At 32.8% G+C, this 21223-nt stretch overlaps 1 protein-coding gene across 1 annotated transcript in view; it reads left to right on the forward strand.

Moving 5' to 3' along the window:
- Positions 1-345: 345 nt before the first annotated feature.
- LOC129218330 (UDP-glucose 4-epimerase-like) overlaps positions 346-21223 on the forward strand; it is a 76107-nt gene continuing 55229 nt past the window's right edge. Inside the window, exons 1-4 of the mRNA XM_054852565.1 lie at positions 346-668; positions 8236-8385; positions 16315-16433; positions 17226-17339. Coding sequence (XP_054708540.1) covers positions 8253-8385; positions 16315-16433; positions 17226-17339 — 366 coding nt within the window. The 5' untranslated portion in view covers positions 346-668; positions 8236-8252. The remainder of the gene's footprint in view (positions 669-8235; positions 8386-16314; positions 16434-17225; positions 17340-21223) is intronic.

The raw sequence follows: 21223 nt of genomic DNA on the forward strand, positions 1-21223 counted from the left end.
GCTACCGGTTGGGTAATCACGTGACAGCTAATGATCACTTTCAGCCAATCAACTTGATCAACCAATCATCAGCTTAAATCGGTAACCGGTTCGGCCACCGGTTCATCATCGAACGTTGCGGTTGTTATTGGTTAGTCACTGGTCGACCGGTTGAGCGGGTTTCTCTCTTAAATTTGGCAACCGATAAAAATAAGGAACCTTCTGTAAAGAGCGCGCACATTCTGCCGAGAACACGCCCTTTATAAACTCTCGTTCAGGGAGGCTCTCGTTTTATAACAGCCTACTATTTCCGGTTCCCGATCCTATTTCTCAACAGGAAGATTCGCGCTTGTTAATTTATTCCTGTGTACTAATGTAAACAAGAAGGATAAAAATATTTGACTGATTGTAATATTCATAGTTTTATTGTTTTTTCTCCTACAGTAAACAAAAGAAATGCACGCATTGTGTGAAAAGAAATGAGTTATTGAGCGGAAAAAAAAAAAAATATGGATTCGGGAACCCGAGTAGCAAAATTTAAAAGTTTACGATGGGTTTTGTTTTTGCTACTGCTGCGCAAGTGAGATCTCTGTGTAATTTAATCTTATGATAAGTGACGGCTTAGGATGACATAATGCGTACACGTGTGCAAGATTGCATTGCGTTGTACTATTCTCTGTTTCTAAGCGGTAGGTTAACAGTATGACTTTGGAAAAAATGCTTCCTTGTACAATTTACCATGCTGTTTTGTGAATATTATTGCTCCGATTTCTTGTTAATGTATTCTTTAAATAAATATATACATTTTTTATGTTATTCTGTCGGTATTAGAGCTATTCTTTTTTTACCTTTGAGTTTAAGAATGCGTTGAATGAAAGAAATTAACTAATTTTTAAACTGATTTTTGTGCTGCCATTCATGTATTACACGTTAAAAAACTTCTTTTTCATGTCATTAAAAAGTTAGTCTTAAAGTGGCAGTAGTGTCATGTTATTTGCAATTACAAGTTTATATTTTGTGTTCTGTGTTGTTTTAGTATATAAAAATATAAATAAAGTAGGTCATTTCATTTCAAATATTTTTCAACATTAAATTCTAGAAATCAATAGGTAATTCTGAACTTTTTTTTTTTTTTAACAATTAAAGATTCTTTATTCCCAATTAAAGATTCCTGATTGTTTATGTGTAGTTAATTTTTTATTTTTTGCTTTCACCTACATCTAACAGGTGTAGAAGACAGTATTGGAGGCCTGAGATCAGTTTTACCAGAATACTGGCAATATGTTATAGTTTTAATTCGAGATGCACCAAATGCCATATTTTACTAAATGGGTCATTTCATAGTATTTTTTACATTTATGTAGAGTCCGTAACGTGACCTTTTTTTGCCATAACTTTTTAATTTACTGTTTGATTTGCAAATTATTTTAATATGAGTTTGTGTGTTGGTAGGAAAAGCTCAAAATAAAATAATATGGTAATCAGACAGTAAATTAAAAAGTTATGGCAAAAGAAGGTCACGTTATGAACTCTACATAAATGTCAAAAATACCGTGAAATGACCCAAGTACCAAATGTTCAGCCAAATATTGAATATTTGGTTAAATATTTTAAACTAACATTTGAATTTTATGTCATTTTAGAACAAAATGTCTATTAATTTGATGAAATGTAAGTGCATTTCCATTGAATATTGTACATTTATCAACATTAAGTATAATTATTAATTTAAAATGAATGAAAAATGAGTTAAATAATTCTAAAAGCATTAAAAATTAATATAACAAATTAATAATTTGATTTCTGTTTATCTGCAATTCTGCATAAATGGACAATTACACATTATTTCCACTGGTATATGATTTGATAACTGATAATCATGGCAGCATGTTATGTTATAAACAGGGTTGGCAAGGTTTTGGACACTAGTAAAAACTGCCCAAAAGTCATGGGCAGATTTATGGGGGGGGGGGGGCAGTTTCTTGGAGAACTGCATATAGTAACAACACACTTTCTAAAATCTAAATACAAAAATCATGATTTTGTTCTTTTTTGCATAGTCTAAGAGTGAATGAAGAGAATAACAAATGTACTTTTATGATGGGAAAAAAAGAAAAAAAAAAAAAAACATCCTACATTAAATACAACAGGGTGGCGACAGATCAGGGAAAAGTCAGGGAACTTTACTAATCAGGGAAAAAATCAGGGAAATATCAGGGAATTTTGAAAAAATAGCAAAAAATCAGGGAAAATTGATTTTATGAAGAAATTTTTTTTTTTTAATTTACAAAATTAAGTACTCTAATTCCCTACGCATTTTCCGCCAATTATCTGTTAAACATAATGTTAAATTAATGAGGTGCAATTATATACTGTCGCATATTTGTGCATCTTTTTTCCTCAACGTCAAAGTATTGAATCTTACTTATTAACCACAGGATGAACTTCCTAAGATTGTTTATTTTACTGTTAGGTTGTTTATTTTACCTAGCTTGAAATTTCCTTTTACAATTTCAATGCTATGTAAAATAAACAACCATACAGGCAAAGAGGAAGCCTTCATTAATGTCTTAGCTCCTTTGCCTTTATTCCATTGTCTCGAAGTAATTAAGTACTGTAATCATTATTTCAGGAATAAATCTTTGTTTTTTGAATTAATACTATAAAAGCTTAAAAGTTATTACTTCTTCGGGTTTTTAATTTATTTGCTAAAATTGAACTTTAAATTAAAATAACTTTGCTTTTTGCCGTTATACCATTTTTTGTCACAGCAGATTGTAATGGTTTTCTTTTCTTCAGACTTAAGTATAATTCTTTAATTTTATAACCAAGTTGTATTATTCTTTTATATATTTTGAAATTAACTAATTGCTTTTTTTCTTTTTTTTTTCTTGCATTTCAAAGTTGTTTGTTACAAAAGCAATCTAAGATTTTTTTTTCGTTACATACTGAAATCATTTGAAATAAAGTTAACTTGTGTACTTAAGTAAATATCTTTATTTTTTTATTGTTAAAATGCTGTATTCATTCATTAAAACCTATGTTCTTGATTAAAGAAAAGCTCCCTATGAATGGATGTCAAATGGTTTCATCAGTTTTGCATAAATATGCCAATTAGTTATATAAGAATAACTACATTACTTCTATTCTTTCACTATTACTTGTTATTCTTGCAACAATTATTATACTGTTTGAAAACTTAATTCAAAATAATTTCAATTACTTTTTAGTTCTATCATAAGTACACATATGTTTTTAAGAGTAATTTTAATAGTTTCTTAAAATTCTTATGCTAAGTGGGTTCTGGAAGTAAAGTATTTGTTTTTTTTTTTTTAATTGTCTATAATCTTTCCGTGTATAAAAATTTAATATACTGTTTTGTAGGTTCCCCCCCCCTCCCCGAAAAAATTGTCATTTTTTTAAAAAAACATTTTTTTAAAAGAGTAGCATCTTTTTAAAAAATATCTTTAGTTCAACAACTTTACACAACTTAAAACGTTTAAAATACTGCATTTTATACAAACATACAATGGATTTCAAGTAAAGCAAAGAAAGAAAACCATTCTCATTGGTAATATAAATCAGGGAAATTTGGTGAACTTAATCAGGGAAATCAGGGAAAAGTCAGGGAACTTTTTTTCAGTTTCTGTCGCCACCCTGTACAAGTAGTCAAGCTGATGCTGACTGGGGTGCTAAGTATGTATTTAAAATGACTCTTTTGAACTGAAATCCATTATAGACCTCAAGATTCAGAAAATTTTCAAGTGGTCAATGGCCACTAGACTCAAAAAACTTGGTGGCCACCAGTTTCACTGGGTTTCGAAAACAGCGCTCTAGTACGAGAAGGGGGGGGGGGATTTCAATTTGTATTTTTTGAAACAAATATTATGAAAGTGATGCTAAAGGAATGCTAACAAGAAATATAAATTATATTAATCATGGAAATATAAGAGGGATTGGGTTGGGAGCTCCTAAAGCGAATGGTTCATTCCACCCATTTTAAAGTTTCATAAGAAAAAAAAATCATTAAACCAAAAATAAAGTAGTGTACACAGTACCATGGTCCCACAGTGAAAAAAAAAATATTTCCCATAAAAACAACAACAAATTCCTTTAAAATCTTTTTGTAAATCATTTCAAACACCATGGCAGTAAAAATCAACATGCACTTTTCAGGTAACTAGTTTAATGAAAAGAATTAACTGTAAGAAAATTAGCACGAAGGGAATAGAAAAAATATTAGATAAACATATGATTTGAATTTTTTCAATAATTAAGATTATTGTTTTTTTTTCTTGCATAAAAATAATTAACTACAAACCTCCTCCAGTAATATACAATTTGGCATTTAGCAAGAATATATTTCCAAAAAAAAAACCCCATTCTTTTTGCATTATTTAAATGAAGAGTATGACCAAACATGGCGACTACGTTCCATATGCAGCGTCTCCATGTTAGGATGACTATGAAGGGAAAACGATCAAAGGACTGGCTATTTAGCTTATATTTTAATCTGATGCAATTGAAAATTAAAAAATTGCAACAGTTATTCGAATAAATAGAAACTAGCCTTTGTTGTCTAAACGATTTTCAATGGAACGTATTTCTAATTGATCGCGAGTATTAGCATCCACATCACAGCAGAAATATAAGATATAGTTTATCGAAATATAGTTTTTTCCTTTCTATTTTTAATGATGTATAGGATTTTTAATGAAATAAAGGATTTATGGGACAACAAGGAACTTTGATTACGGCAAAGGAATGTTAAAATGGGGCGTGGGGGAGGGGGCTTTGTGCGGAAAAAACCAAATTGCTTTTCCAAGTTTTAAATTAAATAATTTGTCTTCCTATTTTGACGATTTTCAGAATAAAGGCTGTTTGAATTAATTGGGAATCAAATAGGATCGGAACGACCTTCGAGGGTTTACATAAAAGACATACAATATGGTGTTTTTTTTTCCCCCACGTTTAAAGGGCCAAAATATGCATAATATTTTCATACTTTCAGAACAAGATTTAAAGCAAAACATAAAACTGTTTTAGAAAAAAAATTTGAAAAAAGTAATACAGGGTTCATACACTTTTGGTTAAAAAAAAATCCCCGAATTTTTCGGGTTTTCCATGTTATTTTTTAGAAAATTCCAGGTTACTCAGTTCATTCAAAATTAAGTTTAAGTAACAATGTTTTCAAAATAGTCAAAATTGTTCAAAGTAGCAATGCGTAAGAACTGAAACTTTTCCACTTGTAAAATAATAATAATAAAAAAGAACTTGGATTTTTTTAAAAACATTTCTGTCACAATTTAAGTTTTTTTTATTTATTTATTTTTTTTCCATTTTGTTCAAATTTGTTTTCATTTGTTTACTATTTGTCAAAAACAAAGTACTTTCAACTTATTTTAGCATTTTTTTGATGCCACATGTCATGCATATTAGCATTTTGCTGTAATCGGCAGCAATCTTTCTTCGCTTTTGGTTTACGATTCTTCTTTTTATTTTCTTATTAGTATGTAACACAAAACATATTGAGCAAAGTATAAAGGTATTTTTCAGTATAAATATGTTTAAATTGTTGCATCGATGGGCTTACCATGTAATGCATTCTAACAAAAGTCAACATCCGTCGATCATAGGCCAATGCCAATAATCAGTTTTTTTCCTTTTGCATATAAAGGATGCTTGAATTAAAATTAAAAATTTTCTTTTTTGCACATTTACTTTCAATAGACATTGCTTTCAATATACATTGAGATAAACATCTAATTACGTTTTTGTAAATTTTTGTCTATTTCCATCTCAAACGACCAAATATGGCGACTAAGCAAAAAATTAAAGATAATGAGTAGATTTTTGAATTTGTAGCATAAAAGTAGTTATAAATAATATTTTATCCTTATAAAGCTACAATTATAAGATAAAATTGTCGATTTTTAGCACATAAGTGTCTAAATCAATTAGAATTAAAAAAAAATGTTCTGGAGATAAAATTTTGCTTTTTTCCAGAAAATAATTATGAATTACCCGGAAAAAAGGGCACATTGTTCGTTGTTATGAATTGTTTGCAATGCAATAAACATCCAATGCCATTTTCTAAAACTTAGGGACTTAAAAAGACTTGTGTACTGCCATCTTGGGAATGACCAAATATGGCGGCTACCAAAGGCGCCCATATAGGGGGCAAGGGGGGCCTCAAGGCCCCCCTTTGAAATTAAAACTTCCTTCCTTTAAGTACTTATTTCTTTGCAAACTTGTAAAAACATTTTTTCTCCAGCCATTAATGAATAAGTAATTAAAAATGTCAAATTTTAATGACTCTAATCTGCCCTGAAATCGGTTTCCACGTGGAAAATATGCAGCTAAACCATGGGGGAAATATTTGAGCCCCCCTTTCAACTTTGCACATGGGCGCCCATGGCGGCTACGACAAAAATTAAGAAATATTTTTTTGAATTTGTAGCATGAACACAATTTAAAAATAAATCTTCGTGAAACTACAATTCAGTTGAAAAGTTTTTAGCACATTTGCGTCCAAGGCAATGAGGATAAGATGAAGTTTTAAGAACAAAATATTTCATTTCTCAAAAAAATTACATATTTAAAATAAAATTTAAAAAAAAAAAGTTGCAGCACATTTTGCGTTGTTTTCATTCGTTTGCAGAAAAAGAGAACATCCAATTCTGCTTTGTTTTTGGAAACTTAGGCATTTAATGATCGTGTCTACTTCCATCTTATGAATGACCAAAACTGGCGACTACGTTTCTAGCTGAAAAGACTTTTCGATTAAAAAATGATTTTCCCAACTGACCCTACCATCCTTAGGCTTGTGCTTTAGATGCAGGAAAACGTTCTTCTCCCGTTAAATTTGTGCATAATTCCTGTTCACCCTAGGAATTTTTTTCTTTGGAACTATTGAGGGGCAAAAACCAGAGTGTTCCCAGAGCGTACGAAACCTGCGTATTATCCGCGGGCGGCCTACAATCTGCAGGTCCTAAAATGGGCCTGAAGAAAAAAAAAGCTTCGTATAATCGGAGGCGGTGTATAATACGATGTAAAAGAATAAAGTTTCAATTTAATATACCATTTGAGCAACTAAACTAAAAACGTGAAAAGGTAATTACTTTGAAGGCATAATCAAAATTAATCTGAAATATAATCTAAAATATAATAATTTCTTCTTGAAATCATGATTATAGTAAGCTAATTACTTGAAAACAAAGAGTCAAGACAAAGAAGCAAACGCTCTAATCTTGTGCAAATGGCTTCCTAATTCACTGTATTCTTGCTTATTTTACATGGCTTGAATCGGGTAAGAGGAACATTCAAGCAGCGTAAAGTAACCAACATACAGGCAGGCATTGAGAAAGAACATGCAAGTTTTGTAAAATAAACAACATTCAGTCAGAGTACGGTCTCTATCGGTGAATCTTTATTGTACTGATGCATCTGTGGAGTGGTGTGGAATTCTTTTCTTGGAATTTAAAATAAAAATAACTCCCCAAAAAAGTTGGCGACTGTAGAAATTTTTTGGGGTCGCCAATTTTGAAAACTGAGTCGCCACGTGGCGAGTGGCGACCGTAAATCTTGACCTTTAATCCATTACGGCAAGTATATAAATGAAAATATCCGCTAAATCAGCTATGCATTCAACTGCAATACGTAAAATAATTTACAATTATTTTAACAAATTAGAAGCTTAAAAAAAGGGAACAAAAACCTCACCACCGCTTTTGCACTAACAGAATGATCTACTTATGATTTTTTTTTTTTGCAAAATGTTAATTTCCAATTTTCGTGATTTTAAAAGCGAGATATTTTGGGTTGTTGCAGACGAAAAATTATGAAGAATCTTCTAGTTTCATTTATCTAAACAAAATTAGCTGATCTGAAGTGAACTAAGTTGTGTACCAGTTGGGCATTCTTTCCCTTTCTTAATTAATATGGATTTCTTAATTTTCTCTGCACAAAATCAAATGTAAAGAAGGAATATAACACTGACTAAGAAAATGCCAAAATTAATGAGACTTATGTTTTGAGAAGATTTTGAGGATATAAAATAAAAAGTGACTTAAATAGAATATTTAAAAATTCATTGATTGAGAACATAATTAAAATCGCTGATTTAAATCACAGACACCTTGAGGTTATCATGGTAGAAATCACGGGATTCTCACGGATTGTCATTTGACAAATCAATGAAATTACAAAGATTCTTGTTACCCATCCAAAATGTCATAGAATGCATTTCTTTTTTAGAGCTTTAGCGATTGAAAATGAATGATAATGAAAAGACTGAGATATTCGTAACTGGTGGTGCTGGCTATGTAGGAAGTCATTCAATTCTAGAGTTATTGAAAAATGGGTATAGTGTTGTTGCTGTTGACAATTTCTCAAATTCTAAACCTGGTAAGTTTAGCTTTTCACTCTTATTTTATTTTCTTTTGAATATTTTGATAAATTTTTATACAGACCTTTAATGCAGTGCTCTTATAGTCCTATATTTTCTTAAACTGAAAAAATTCTTATTGTTTTCGAATTTCCTATATTTTTTAGTCTTTGCTCCTTGCTTCTCCTATTTTACCTTGTAATCTTTCACGTGATGTTTAGAAATATGCCAACATTGATTGTCTGCTTTGCCGGAAATTGCTTGTCTTATTTGAGGTTTCAGTCATTTTGCATCCTGTGAAGGTTTCAATTATTTTCAAAGTTAGTCGGTATTTCAAAATATGCTAACTTAAAATGGCTTATTTTCGTTTTAATTTCGTTAGTTTATACATTTCTTAACTTGATTTTAGTTGTTGGGTCAAATCAATCGGGGAAAATGGGAGTTAACTCCCATTGCCTTGGATTTTGATGAAACATGTCGTGGTTATTCCTTTTTTGTATTTAAGACAGCATGCAAGAGAATTTCTGATGAATCTATGATATCTTTTTATAGATTTTTGTATGCTCAATTTTTACAAAAAAAAAAAGCCTGAAATTTTTAGCAATTGAAGAAAAATGTGGAAAGAAAATCCTGCATTTAATTAAAGGCTCGGCACTGAAGTGTGGAATACCTCCAAACACATTATCAACAGTTAATGTCGAACCAGAAAAAAATCTTAGAACATTACCGAAAATAGGATGTCTTTGCTAATCTTCCTTCCAAAAAAAAAAAAAAAAAAATCAAGGAGTTTTATACCCAGTGGTTGAGACTTCTTTTGACCATGGGTGCAAGACTTTCCGTCTCAGGACGGATTTCCGTCTTGACAAAATTTCCGAGACGGAGGTCGGTACGGAAAGAAATTCGATGACTTTCTTTTAGTTTTTAATGAAAAAAGAAAAATTGAGTGTTTGAAAAATATGCTTTAATATTACTGAACCGTTCCATAACCACGAATTTACATCGACATTCTCTCGGTTTTCCGCCATGGGCTCGTTTTGTTTGCAACATGCTTTTGGAGGAGTGGCTTTTCGACTCGTGCCGTTTGACTTTTTTTTAGGTGTAGCTTTGTTATTTCCAACTCACTGCATTGACCAAGGAGTTGCTCGCTATTCTCCCTGATTTTTCGAAGCAATCGGCTCTAATTGAAAATTTAGCCTTTTCTCATGCTATTTTCGATCATCCATTCATTTTTTTCATTTACGGTTTTTTTTTTGCAAACTTTACACGCATAAATAAAAATTATGTATGCTCTTAAAATGTCTTAAGAGTTGAGATCCATCACCGATTGAGAGTGATTGCTGACAAGATGAAATATTTTCGCCACATCAAAGGGCGTACACATACCAGGTAAAACGGAAACTATCAAGGATTTTGGAGATTTTAATGAAAATGGAAATTTTGGAAATATTCGGGGGGGGGGGGGGGATTTCAAGCTGGTTGGAAACACCGATGGGCAACCGTTCCTGCATTTTTGGCAAAGACTTGAGGAAACACTAAATTCTGTCATTGAATCTAACACTCGCTAGAATGGGAATATGGGAGGGGGGGGGGGGTAGAGTAAAGGAAAGAAGAAAAATAACGGAGCAGGAGTTAGCGAAAAAACGCTGCTCTTGCAAAGAGGGTAATCTGTTCGCAAATTAACCTGCAATACTGCGATCTTAAAACGTTGATATCTTGGACAATCTAAGGCGGGGGGGGGGGTTACTCACGGGTTACAGTATAAAATATCGAAAAACTGAATTGAAAATATTTTTGAAGCTAGGAGTGGTTCAATATTTCTCCTCTGCAAACCCTTAAAAATTTAAAAGTCAAAAAGTTTTAGGCTGTCTTTAATGATGTAAAAGTGGGGAGGGGGAGGTTAAAAAAAAAATCGAAGACTGGAGACTTAAAAACACTAATTTAGGCAATCTTTGGTGAATTTATGAGAGATGGTTTTGATGTTCTAACATGAAAATGTTTTGTAGCTGATGTATTAAAAACTATTTGAGGCTATAAGTAAATGACTTAAGTTAAAGGGCATTTGCGACCCTCTTCCGAAAAGTGTTTGTAATTGAAGTCTTAAAACTTTTATGCTGTCTTTGGCAATGTCAAGAGGGAGGGAGGTGGCTCTCTTTAGGCGAAATTCCGAAACTGGAGTCTTAAAAGCGCAACTTTAGACCATCTTGGGGATCGGGGTTCTCCTTTCCCAAAAAATATTCAAAGCTGAAGTACTCAGCTTTAGGTAATCTTTGGAAGACTTAAGAAGAGGGAATTCGAAGGTTTTCTCTCAGTACGTTTTTGAATTTAAATTCTTAAATCTTCGGTGATGAAAAGTGGAAACCGCAAATTTAAGTAAAATTTAGTGAACTTAGAGGAAAGAGTTCGGAGGGGGGGGGGGGGTCTCTCTCCCCGAAGTATTGAAATGCTACTTTATCTATTTTTTGAGCGAGTTAAGAGTTAGGGAATTCAGGGGTCTTTCTCGAAACGTTTTCGAAATTGAAGTCTTAAAACTTTGGGTTGTCATTGGCGATGTGTGGAAGGGAGTTGCTCTCTCAATAGAAAAATTAATCTTAAACAAAAACTTACACTGCATTTAGTAAACACAATGAGAGGGGGGGGGGGGTATTCCGCACCCCCAGGCTGAAATATTTTCGTTTCTGAAATTTTTAGAGCTTTGTTTTGGGCTATCTTTGAATGACTTAAGGGGGAAGGATATAGGAAGATTCTTTCAAAAAGTTTCCAAAATTAAAGTACTAAAATTTTTAGGCGGTCATAAGTCATGTTTATATGTAAGAGGGATACTATTCCTACAAAACAATTTGGAAACTGAAGCCTTAAAAACTGAAATTTAGGATATTTATGGTGAATTCAGAAGAAGGGTTTCGGGAGTTCTCTTCCGAAAATTCTTTGATGCTGAAATATTTAAAGCGCCACTTTAGACTATATTTGAGTGCCTTAAGAGGGATGTGATTCGGGAACCCTGCCTGGGGTCAGGATTCAGTTCCCCTGTTTCTTTTTTTAATTAATGAATGTTGAAAAGGGTACCTTGTTTAAAAAATATATCTACTTCACTGAAGCGATTTTTTATTGCTAATTTCACCACCTGCTATCTTATAAAAGAATTCTTTTTCAAATGAAGACTGTGTGGGGGTATGGTGACAGTTCATTATCATTAGTCGGCCTTATCCTTCCCCCACCTTTCCTTCTTTTCTAGTTTGTTGGCGCTACCTTGAGTAGACTTTCCGATCAGAACTCATTTATGTTGCAAAAGTGAAAATCTTATGTCCTAAGCGATTTTATTGCTACAATAAAAATGTTTACGATCGGCAAAAAACTAATGGTGGGGTGCTGCAAACGCTTTTACCCCTTACATTATCCAACATCGTCTAAAATTGCGTTTTTGAAACTTCAATTTCGAAATGTTACCGAGGGTGGGTTCCTGAACTCCATCCCTTCAATAGTGCATTCAAAAAGCGTATAAACGTTATGAAATTTAAATTACAATTTCGTTTTTAAATCTTCAATTTCAGGAAAAGCCCATAGCGTCCCCCCCCCTTTCTCTAATATTTTTTGAAGTTTGCCCAATGTTGTGATTTTGGGACTATCAGTTTGAAATAATTGATGTAAGAGTCCCTGAACCCCTCCTTTCCCTGAACTTTACCAAAATGGCCTACCATAGCGTTTTTTGGGTTTCAATTTGAAAAAAATTCTGGGGGAGACCCCCCCCTCTTTTTATTCCCGGATTTTAGAGTTTTTGGAATTGTGATGTCAAATCACTTAAATATTACAATTTTAAGGCTTAAAATTTAAATCAAACAGATTCCAAAACTGGCATTGTTAAAATCTACAACATTTATACATACAAATTTTTCCTTAAGCTCGCATGCGGGGGGGGGGGGGGGGGGGGGCTGAAATATTTTCCGTCTTGAACACATCACCAAACTTGCACCCATGCTTTTGACAGGGTTTTAACATTTTCAGAATAACCATACTAAAATTTCTGTAAGTAGAGCTCTCTTTCTTGAGAAAGTGTTTAATTTTGCCAAATAATTTTTGTAAGTGCTGGAATTAAATGGGTGGGATCTTACTCTTTTCTGTGTATTTGTGCATTAAAAAAATACTGTAAGAGAGGCCTCAAAAATGAAGAAATTTTTATTTCTTGATGTATTGAAATTTGATTACCTCGAATATTTTTTTTGTTCTCCTGTATTTCAAGATATAGGATAAGCCACAATCTATTTTTTCGTTGCGAAGGAGACATTTCATTGTTTATTCTATTTTGACGCTTCAAATTATAATGTTTTTTTAAGTTTTATTTTTTATGAGAGTATAGTGAATGCTAAAAAGATTCCTACATAGAAATCAAAGTGAGTTACAGAAGCTCAAAAAAATATTGAAAATATGTTTAAGAGTGTACCTCCACAATGCATTAGCCACCAAAGATATGTTCTGTAAAATGTTTTTATAGTTTCATTCAGTATTGATTTTCTGAGCTATAAATAGAAATATATTGGGTTTGTTCTGTAAATTGAACAGAACTTCTGTCTGGATATAATTTTCAGAATAGTATGTTTTCAAAATTACAAACATCTTTTGGATAAAATTATCATTTTTCGCAAAAATTGTCACTTATTGTAATTAAGTGCATATTATACTTTTAATAATTTGTCACAAAAGATGCATTTAGGAACAATGACCCAGCTTATTGACAGGAGTAGGAATTTTCAGTAACAACCATTTACATTAGAACCTGCAGTTGACAAATACTTCCTTTGAACAATCTCATTTTGCACCAGGAAGAGCAAATCCAAAGCTCCATCTGATATAATCTGCTTTTGCCTCTCTTTTTAAGGAAAGTTTCATGTAGTAGCTGCAATGAAAAAGTACAGATTAGAGATCGCAACTCGCCAATTGACTGCAAAATAATTTAAATGTCAACCAAAACTGTTAGTGCCTGTCTGCGCATTGGTGGTCAAAAATACTCCCGTAACTGTCTATGAGTTTATAATAGCATTAACCATACTGAGATAAATGTATAAAATATCAACAAGAGAACTTTCTGTGAATTACTGCTATGACAGTACCATTTTCCGATTTTCTCTTGTGACATTGCAACTCGCAGTAAATCAAGTGTTTTTCCTGCATAACTATTTATTTTGCTGAAATATTTCAGCATTTGAATGAGCTTTCTCCTCTCTTTAATTTTTGTCTGAGGTATTGCCAATCCTGATCATCTCACAAGACAGGATCTTCATTTTCTGCTCCCTAACACGCAACTTAATTCGCCATCCACGCCATTTTTAAAATATTGAAATTGAAATTTTTGCATTTCTAAAAATTTCTATTGGTCCCTGCTTTTGTCAAAGGCTGTTTTTCATTAAACTTACTTAAATTTGCTCTAAAATCAGCGGCATATTGAAAAAGTGATACTCATCAAAACCTTCATACTTTTTTTATTTTTCAATCCCTTTTATTTTTGGAGCTTCCATTCATTAAATAAAGATAAAGCTGAACTGTTAATTTACTGAAAACCATTTTTTAATGAATTAAGTAATTTACAGCATAAGTAAGTATTGCATCGAGTTTCAGTTTCCAGCACATTAAAAAATAAAAAAAAATTTTTTTTTAGTTTTAGAAAAATGCCGAACATTGCGCGCATTCTAAACCAAAATATGAAAGTTCTGTTTGAATTTTCAATCTTTTTGTATCCTGTACATATTTTAACAATTCTGAAAGTTGGAAGTCATTGCAACACATGCTGGCTTAAATGTGTCGATTTAAATTTTCATTTTACAAAGTCATTTAATTATTTTTTTTCAACTTTATTGCAATTGTTATGAATTTATTATAGGTTATTATTTTTCGGAAAATGTAAGTAGTACAAACTTCTGTTGATAGGTATTAATCAAAATATTTAAATTTGATAGCTCAGTGTGCCTAGATTTTGCAGAATAACATGGGCAATTCGATTTTGTTTGGTGTTATCATACTGCAAATAAGTTCTTAATAACCATGCATAACATTTTTTATATGATTAAAAATTAATCACCATCAAATTAATCTGGTTATATCGACTTAATAGCTGCTGGCAGGAGCCAATGGCTTTTATTGTAGCTACCAAACAGTTTAAGTCGCTACCAAGTTTTCTTATACACTGGCCTCAAAAAGTTAAGGTACAACCGTTTTTTTGCATCTAATTTGCAAACAAATGAATTTAGAAACAAAAAATTTGGAAGATATGTGCATTAAATGGTTTTTTATAGAATGCGTTATAGAAATTTGTATAAGTGTATTAAAAAAACGATTTATAACAAAAAATGCAATTTTTGCAGAAAAGTTCTTTCTTGAAGAAAACAGAACATTGCTGTTTTATGTAGTAAAATGTCAGAGAAACTACAAAAATGGGTGCTAATATGGAATGTGTCCCCCCTAATTTGAATTCATTGGCGGCATCGATTTTCTTTGCTGTTTATTATGTTGTCGGACACCGGAATAGGAAGCAAAGACCAGACACAGAGTAAGCCTTGTTTCAGCTCATGTAAGGACCTCAGAGGAGGATTTAAAGCATCAGTCTGTCTGCAAAGATAGTCCTAAAGATGTCCTATCGCATTCAGATCTGGAGGTCAAGCTGGCCATTCCATTTGTCCCAAACCGTGATCTTCAAGATACTCCTCAACAATCTGACCTTGGTGAGGTCGTGCATTATAATCCATTAGAATGAAGTCATTACCAATAGCATTAGCATATGAGCAGACATATGGATCAAGGATCCCATCCTGATATCCCAGACCAGTCAGTTCCTCCATGGAACACATAGAGGTCAGTGTGACCACCGAGCGAGATCCCTGCCCAAATCATGATTCCACCACCTCTATAACTGTGGTCTTCCAACAGTTTTGGATTGATGGGATCTATTGCGCTATTCCTCCAGATCAGTAGACGGCCTGAATCACTCTCAGTGTAAATCTGAACTCGCCTGTTAAGAGCACTGAAGCCCATTGCTGCTGGGTTCAGGCCACATGTTATCTTGCCCAACATAAGCGGATCCTTCGCTGTGGTTCATTGAGGGGAACACAAACAACTGGTTGTCTTGCATAGAGACCTGCATTGTGAAGACGATTTCGCACTGTAGTAGCAGAGATTCTTCTTCCTGATGCTACAAAGTGGTCTGGAACGAGCTGCGGCACAGTAGTGGTTCTTCTACTTCGGGCCGAAAAAACTATAAAACTGTCTTCTACAGGTGCTGTAGCTCGTGGTCGACCTGGAACAGGTCTTCTGCACACAGAATCTTCAGATTGGTATCGATCCTAAAGTCGCTGAGCATTACTATGAGACACATTGAGACATCTAGCAGCATCAGCCTGTGACAATCCCATTTCCATCCAAATGCCCTACACCTTAACAAATCTGGTAAATGACGTCTCTGAGACATTTTCTAAACTTTATTGACTATTGTCACCAATACTGCCAACAATGCTTGAAAATCAACACATAATACACACAAAAGTACGAAAGCTCAATATTTGCATATTTTTTCTCAATCGTAAAAATATGTTCTTTTCTAAAACATAAAAGTGGTATTAACCTTTTTTTATAAATGGTTTTCAAGTTCATTATTACCATTCATGTAAACTAAGCATTTTATTGTTACTGCCATTTTTTTATGGTGAGCTTCAAAAAACATGTTGTACCTTAACTTTTTGAGGTCAGCGTATTAGTAACCACTGGCTGCCTAACAAAAATACCAGTCTACAGTGTTATTCGAATGAAGTGGATCAGTATAAATGGGCATCTTATTTAATTCTTAGCTTATTTTGATATAATTTGATTATTGAAAACTATTTGCATATTTTGAATATTTTACGTTTTGCAATTGATCTTTGCATTTCTAGTGAACTGTTATTAACTTAATCTTTATTTTTACATCATAGGCAAAGACCAAACTATGCCTGAGAGTTTGAAAAGGGTTCAATGTTTGGCTGGTAAAGAGCTTACATTTTATGAGGTTGACCTTTTAAACAAAGATAGTTTGAAGCAAATTTTCCAAAAGGTTTTTATTCCTGTTATTTTTTTGGCGAATAATATTTCATTAGATGCTGTTTAAGTTTAATTTATTCTATTTTATGAATACTATGCTTTAAATTTAAGTGATGTAATTTCATGTATTAGAAAAACTTCATTTAAATGCCAAGTCCCAACTACATTTGATTGAATAAGTTGAGGAATGCAATTTAAAACAGATGTTTGAAAAAAGTTGTTTTGTTCCATAAAAAATAGCATATGTTTAACTAATTGTATTATCCTAGAGGAAAAAAAAGGAAACGCTCCTAATTATTCAGCCATAATGCATACTACAAAACAAGCTAGGTATTATTCAATTTTTGCTAAAGTCTTTAAAAGTGTTGAAATTAATTTTTTTATGTGGAGCCATATAGAACAATAAAACTAAAGTTGGGACATGTTTTTCTCTTCCAGTTTATTTTTAACCATTCAGTCACAAAATGAAATAAGGAATGAATTACTGTTAATATAGTAGAGCTCACATAAAATCACTCAATGCTCAATAAATTAAGGTACTTTTGTAAATTTCATTTCTAAATTTTTCCATTCACATGTTTTGCAGCATTTTAAATTTTTCCTTCAGTCTTTAATCAATCCAAAAAAATAGGTTCAAAATGATAATTCCTAATTTATAATATGATCCTAATTAAAGTGCTGAAATTTATGTTTACGGTCAAGTTTTTTGCTTTAAATATAACTGGAAATTTAAAACTAAGTTTGAATTTAAAATTTTGTAATGTATGTTACTTTACTCAAAAAATAAACTTTGAACTTCTTACAGCATACATTTTCATGTGTGGTCCACTTTGCTGCCTTAAAAGCTGTTGGTGAATCTTGTAGAGTACCTTTAGATTATTACCGCAACAATGTGGGTGGCTCAGTGAATCTTTTAGAAGTATGTGTTTTATTTTCCGTTACTTATCTCATAACTTTATGAAGTCTTGCAGTGATAGAAAAAAAATTGCATAAAAAAAAACAACTACTTTAGATTTAACATAAGTTTTGTTGTTTTCAACCCTGTTCTTAAATAATTTTTTCGCAAGTGAGACACTTATGCATGTGCAACTTTCATAATTCTGTGAAGCTGCAGATTTTCATCTTTGTGCTTGGCACTACCATGCCTATAATTTAACTCCTGGGGAATGAGTTTCATACCAACCGTTCTTACATGTACATGAACTCATATTATACAACATATATATGTTAAAACCAAAGGTTTAGGAGGGGAGGGATTGGGAGGTACTAACACCCTTTCACGGTGCCCCAGGGAGTTTTTTCTTTCATAGATGCCACTTTCAGTGTAGCCTTCAGCCTCATGCCTTTTTCTAGTTTTGTACTAATGAGGGGAAAAAAACATGATTGGATTAGGCTCAAAATTAGAAAAGAATTATTTATAAATCTTTATCTTTTTTTAAAAAAATGGCCTTTATCAGTGTAAGACTTTATAAGAACTTTTTTGTGATAATGTTTTCTGTATAACATACCGTATATTGCCCTGCATCATCCGACATGCCGCAAAATTCAACGGTCACCAGATTTTCAATAACTCTTGCCTGGTCCTTTTTTCGGCATGCCGGAAAAATTGAGGTTAGAAAAAAAATACCAGAAAATATATGTTCAGCTTAAAAATGAATATAAGTTCTATAAATATCTTATTAATGTTAATAAGCAGTTTAATTTTCTAAAAATATTTACTAACAATGTCATTTGTTATTTTATCAAGTAAAGTATTGTTTGATAACGAATATTTTTATAAAAATTAAATTAAAACTAACTAAGCAGGCATTTAAGCAGTAAGTTACAACCCCCAAAACAGTGCTCAAGAATTTACCGTAGCTAGTCAATAAATAAAAATTAAACTTAGTTCTCTAAAAGGAACCTAATACAATTTATTTAAAGCGAATTATGAACAAATTGCAGTAACAATGATTGATTCTGAATTTATTACTTTATTGGCACATAATTAAATCCATTAATAATGACCTGCCATGAATAAATAACATGCACATATTATATGCAATGCACATTTTTTTTGATAGAAGGTTACTTTCGGGATTTATTTTTTTCCCCCTTATAGTGGTGTGCTTTCTGATTGGAACTGAATGGGTAAAGTTATTTTTGTTTTGTTGCAAAACAAACCACGAATTTTCCGGCATGCTGGTCAATCTCGCTTTTTCCGGCATGTCAGATAATGCAGGGTAATATGGTATATTTTTAGGTTAAAGCTAAATGATTTTAGTTATTTTGTATTTTATAAAATACAGTATTAACATTTTCAGTAAAATACCTTTTCTTTATATGTTAATCTTTAGAACAAAAATAATTCTCATCTCATTTGAAGAAACTAAAGACATTCCTACAGCCAAGGGCGTATATAAGGGAGGACTGAGGGGGCCCGGGCCCCCTCCAAAATCTGGATTTTTTTTTTTTTTTGCTAAAGATAGTTAATTTTGGTTTTAGTTGCTCACAAAGAATTTCTAAACTTTTAGCAACGATAAAAAAACAGAATAAATAATTATGATAGTGATAGTAAAAATTATAAAAAGTTAGATCAGAGACTTCCGAACTGGGTGCTGCAGGAGGAGGTGAGGGGTGCCGCAAAGGGACCATAGTAACAATAATATATACATAAAATCAGACTATAGGATGCTGTGAGAAAATTCTAATTCTTCAATGGGTGCCGCGCGAATCATTAAAGTTTGGGAACCTTGCGTTAGCTGGGATGGTACTAGGCAATGGTGTTCAAAAGGGGTCAGGGGATCTTTACCCTTTACTCAAGAAAAGAACATGTCTTGGGAAAGCTAGGTTATTTCAACAAAAAGAAAAGCAAATTATGTTGGAAAAAAGATTTTAATTCTCCCAAAAAGAAATCTTTAAATTTATTTTTTTTTTTAAAACAGATGCAGCTTATTGCTTAGCAAATTAAGTTCCCCTCTCTTTCTACCCCCCTCACTCTTTTTTTCCCCTTCCTAGTCTGTCTAAAAAAGAAGGTCTTTAAAATGTTTCTCTTCTTAACTCGCGTCCCCTGCAAGAAATTGCTTAAAATAATTTTCAGTTGTTCGGTTGGAGTAATGACAGAAATTGACGTCCTAAAGACGCATTTATTTAGGCGTTTTTCAGACATCAATTTCAGAACATTTCCAGAGGAGGGTCCCCGAACCAACACCCCTTCACTAAGGTTACTACAAAAAATAGCCTGAAATTGTGCCTTTAACTGCTTTGAAAAGCTTCGGAGGAAGATCCCGGAAACCTCTCCTTTCGTCTAAACGTCTCCAAAGATGACCTGAAATTGCGTTTTACCTTTCAGAGGAGGATTCTTGAATTCTTCCTTTCCAAAGATGCCTAATGTTTGGGAACAAGTTTGAATTGCTTTTGAAAAGAACCCTAAAATAAAAAAAAAATTAAAAGTTACTATTTATCAGGTTATTTCGTCCGACATCTCATATTTCTTTCACCCCCACCCCCCTCGTCCCATTCTTTTTTTCCGAGTCGGTCTAAAAATAGGAAAGTCTTCAAAATGCTACACTTTGCAAGCCCCCTCCACCCACTAAAACCATTAAAGAGCTTCTCAAACCTAGTTTTCAGGGCTTAAGTGTCAAAAATTTTTCAGGGGACAATACCAAATCCCTTGCCTTCTGAAAGCATCGAAAATCGTTTAAGATAGCTTTTATGGAACTTCAATTTCGAAAAATGGCCGAACCCCTATAACGTTACCAAATATAGTCCACAGTCGCGGTTTTAAGACACCAATTACGAAAAAATTTCGGACGGAGGGTCCGACTACTCCCGTGTAATATCTGGAAGCGAAAAAAACTAGTTTCGAAAAATTTAAGGTGGAGAGCGTTTAAATCCCTCCATCTAGTATCACTGAATATCTCTTTAAAACTTCGTTTTTTAGGACTTAAATTTCAAAAGTTTTTGGGGAGAGAGAGCCTCAGAACCGAACCTCATATTCCGAAACTGCGTTTTTAGAACTTCAATTTCGAAAAGTTGAGTGGAGGGGTTGTTTCATCACACTAACGTCAAAAAATATAGCCTATAATGGCATTTTAAAGATTTCAGTTTTTAAAAATTTCTCGCAGAAAGCCGCCCCCGCCCCCCCTTCCGTTTTTTTTTTCTACCCGTAACATTACCAAACACTGTCTAAAACAGCTTTCTAAGGACAAAATTCCAAAAAAATTTCCCCGGATTTCCCTCCACCCCTCTCACTGGAAGTGACAATTTTTTAAGAGTGCCCTCCTTAACACTATTTTTTGGTTGCGCCAATGGGTGACAGTATGAAGTCCTTGCCTCACCTCGACAAAAAGAAGATCAGGGCACTATTGCTCCCCCCTTCAAAAAAAACTGAAATTACGAAAAAAGTGGGGGGTTACCTAATATCGGTTATATGGGCCCCCTCCAAAACAAAAACATATATAAGTCACTGCCTGCAGCACCAAGTTAAAATATCAAAATTTTTATGTATTGCTGACAGAATAAATTAAAGAGAAGAATAAATTAAAAAAATAAATTATCCTTTTGGTGAATAACAAAATACAAATATTTAGGTGATGTAGTTCTTAAGTTCAGTGAAATCCCCGGAATATGATACTTTAAATACAGACATTAAGATCTTTTAAAGTTGGTGGAGATTATTGTTCTCATGCATATTTTTGGCATTGTCCTAAGGTTATCTTTGTTGTAGGGTTTCATTTTTAGGGGGGCTATTGTTCAAAAAAAAAGTGTTTCAGATTAATATTTTATAAGTCATTTTGAGAGTTATGAATTTGATATTTATGG

Source organism: Uloborus diversus, chromosome 3 (assembly GCF_026930045.1).
Source record: "Uloborus diversus isolate 005 chromosome 3, Udiv.v.3.1, whole genome shotgun sequence".
Lineage (NCBI taxonomy): Eukaryota > Metazoa > Arthropoda > Arachnida > Araneae > Uloboridae > Uloborus > Uloborus diversus.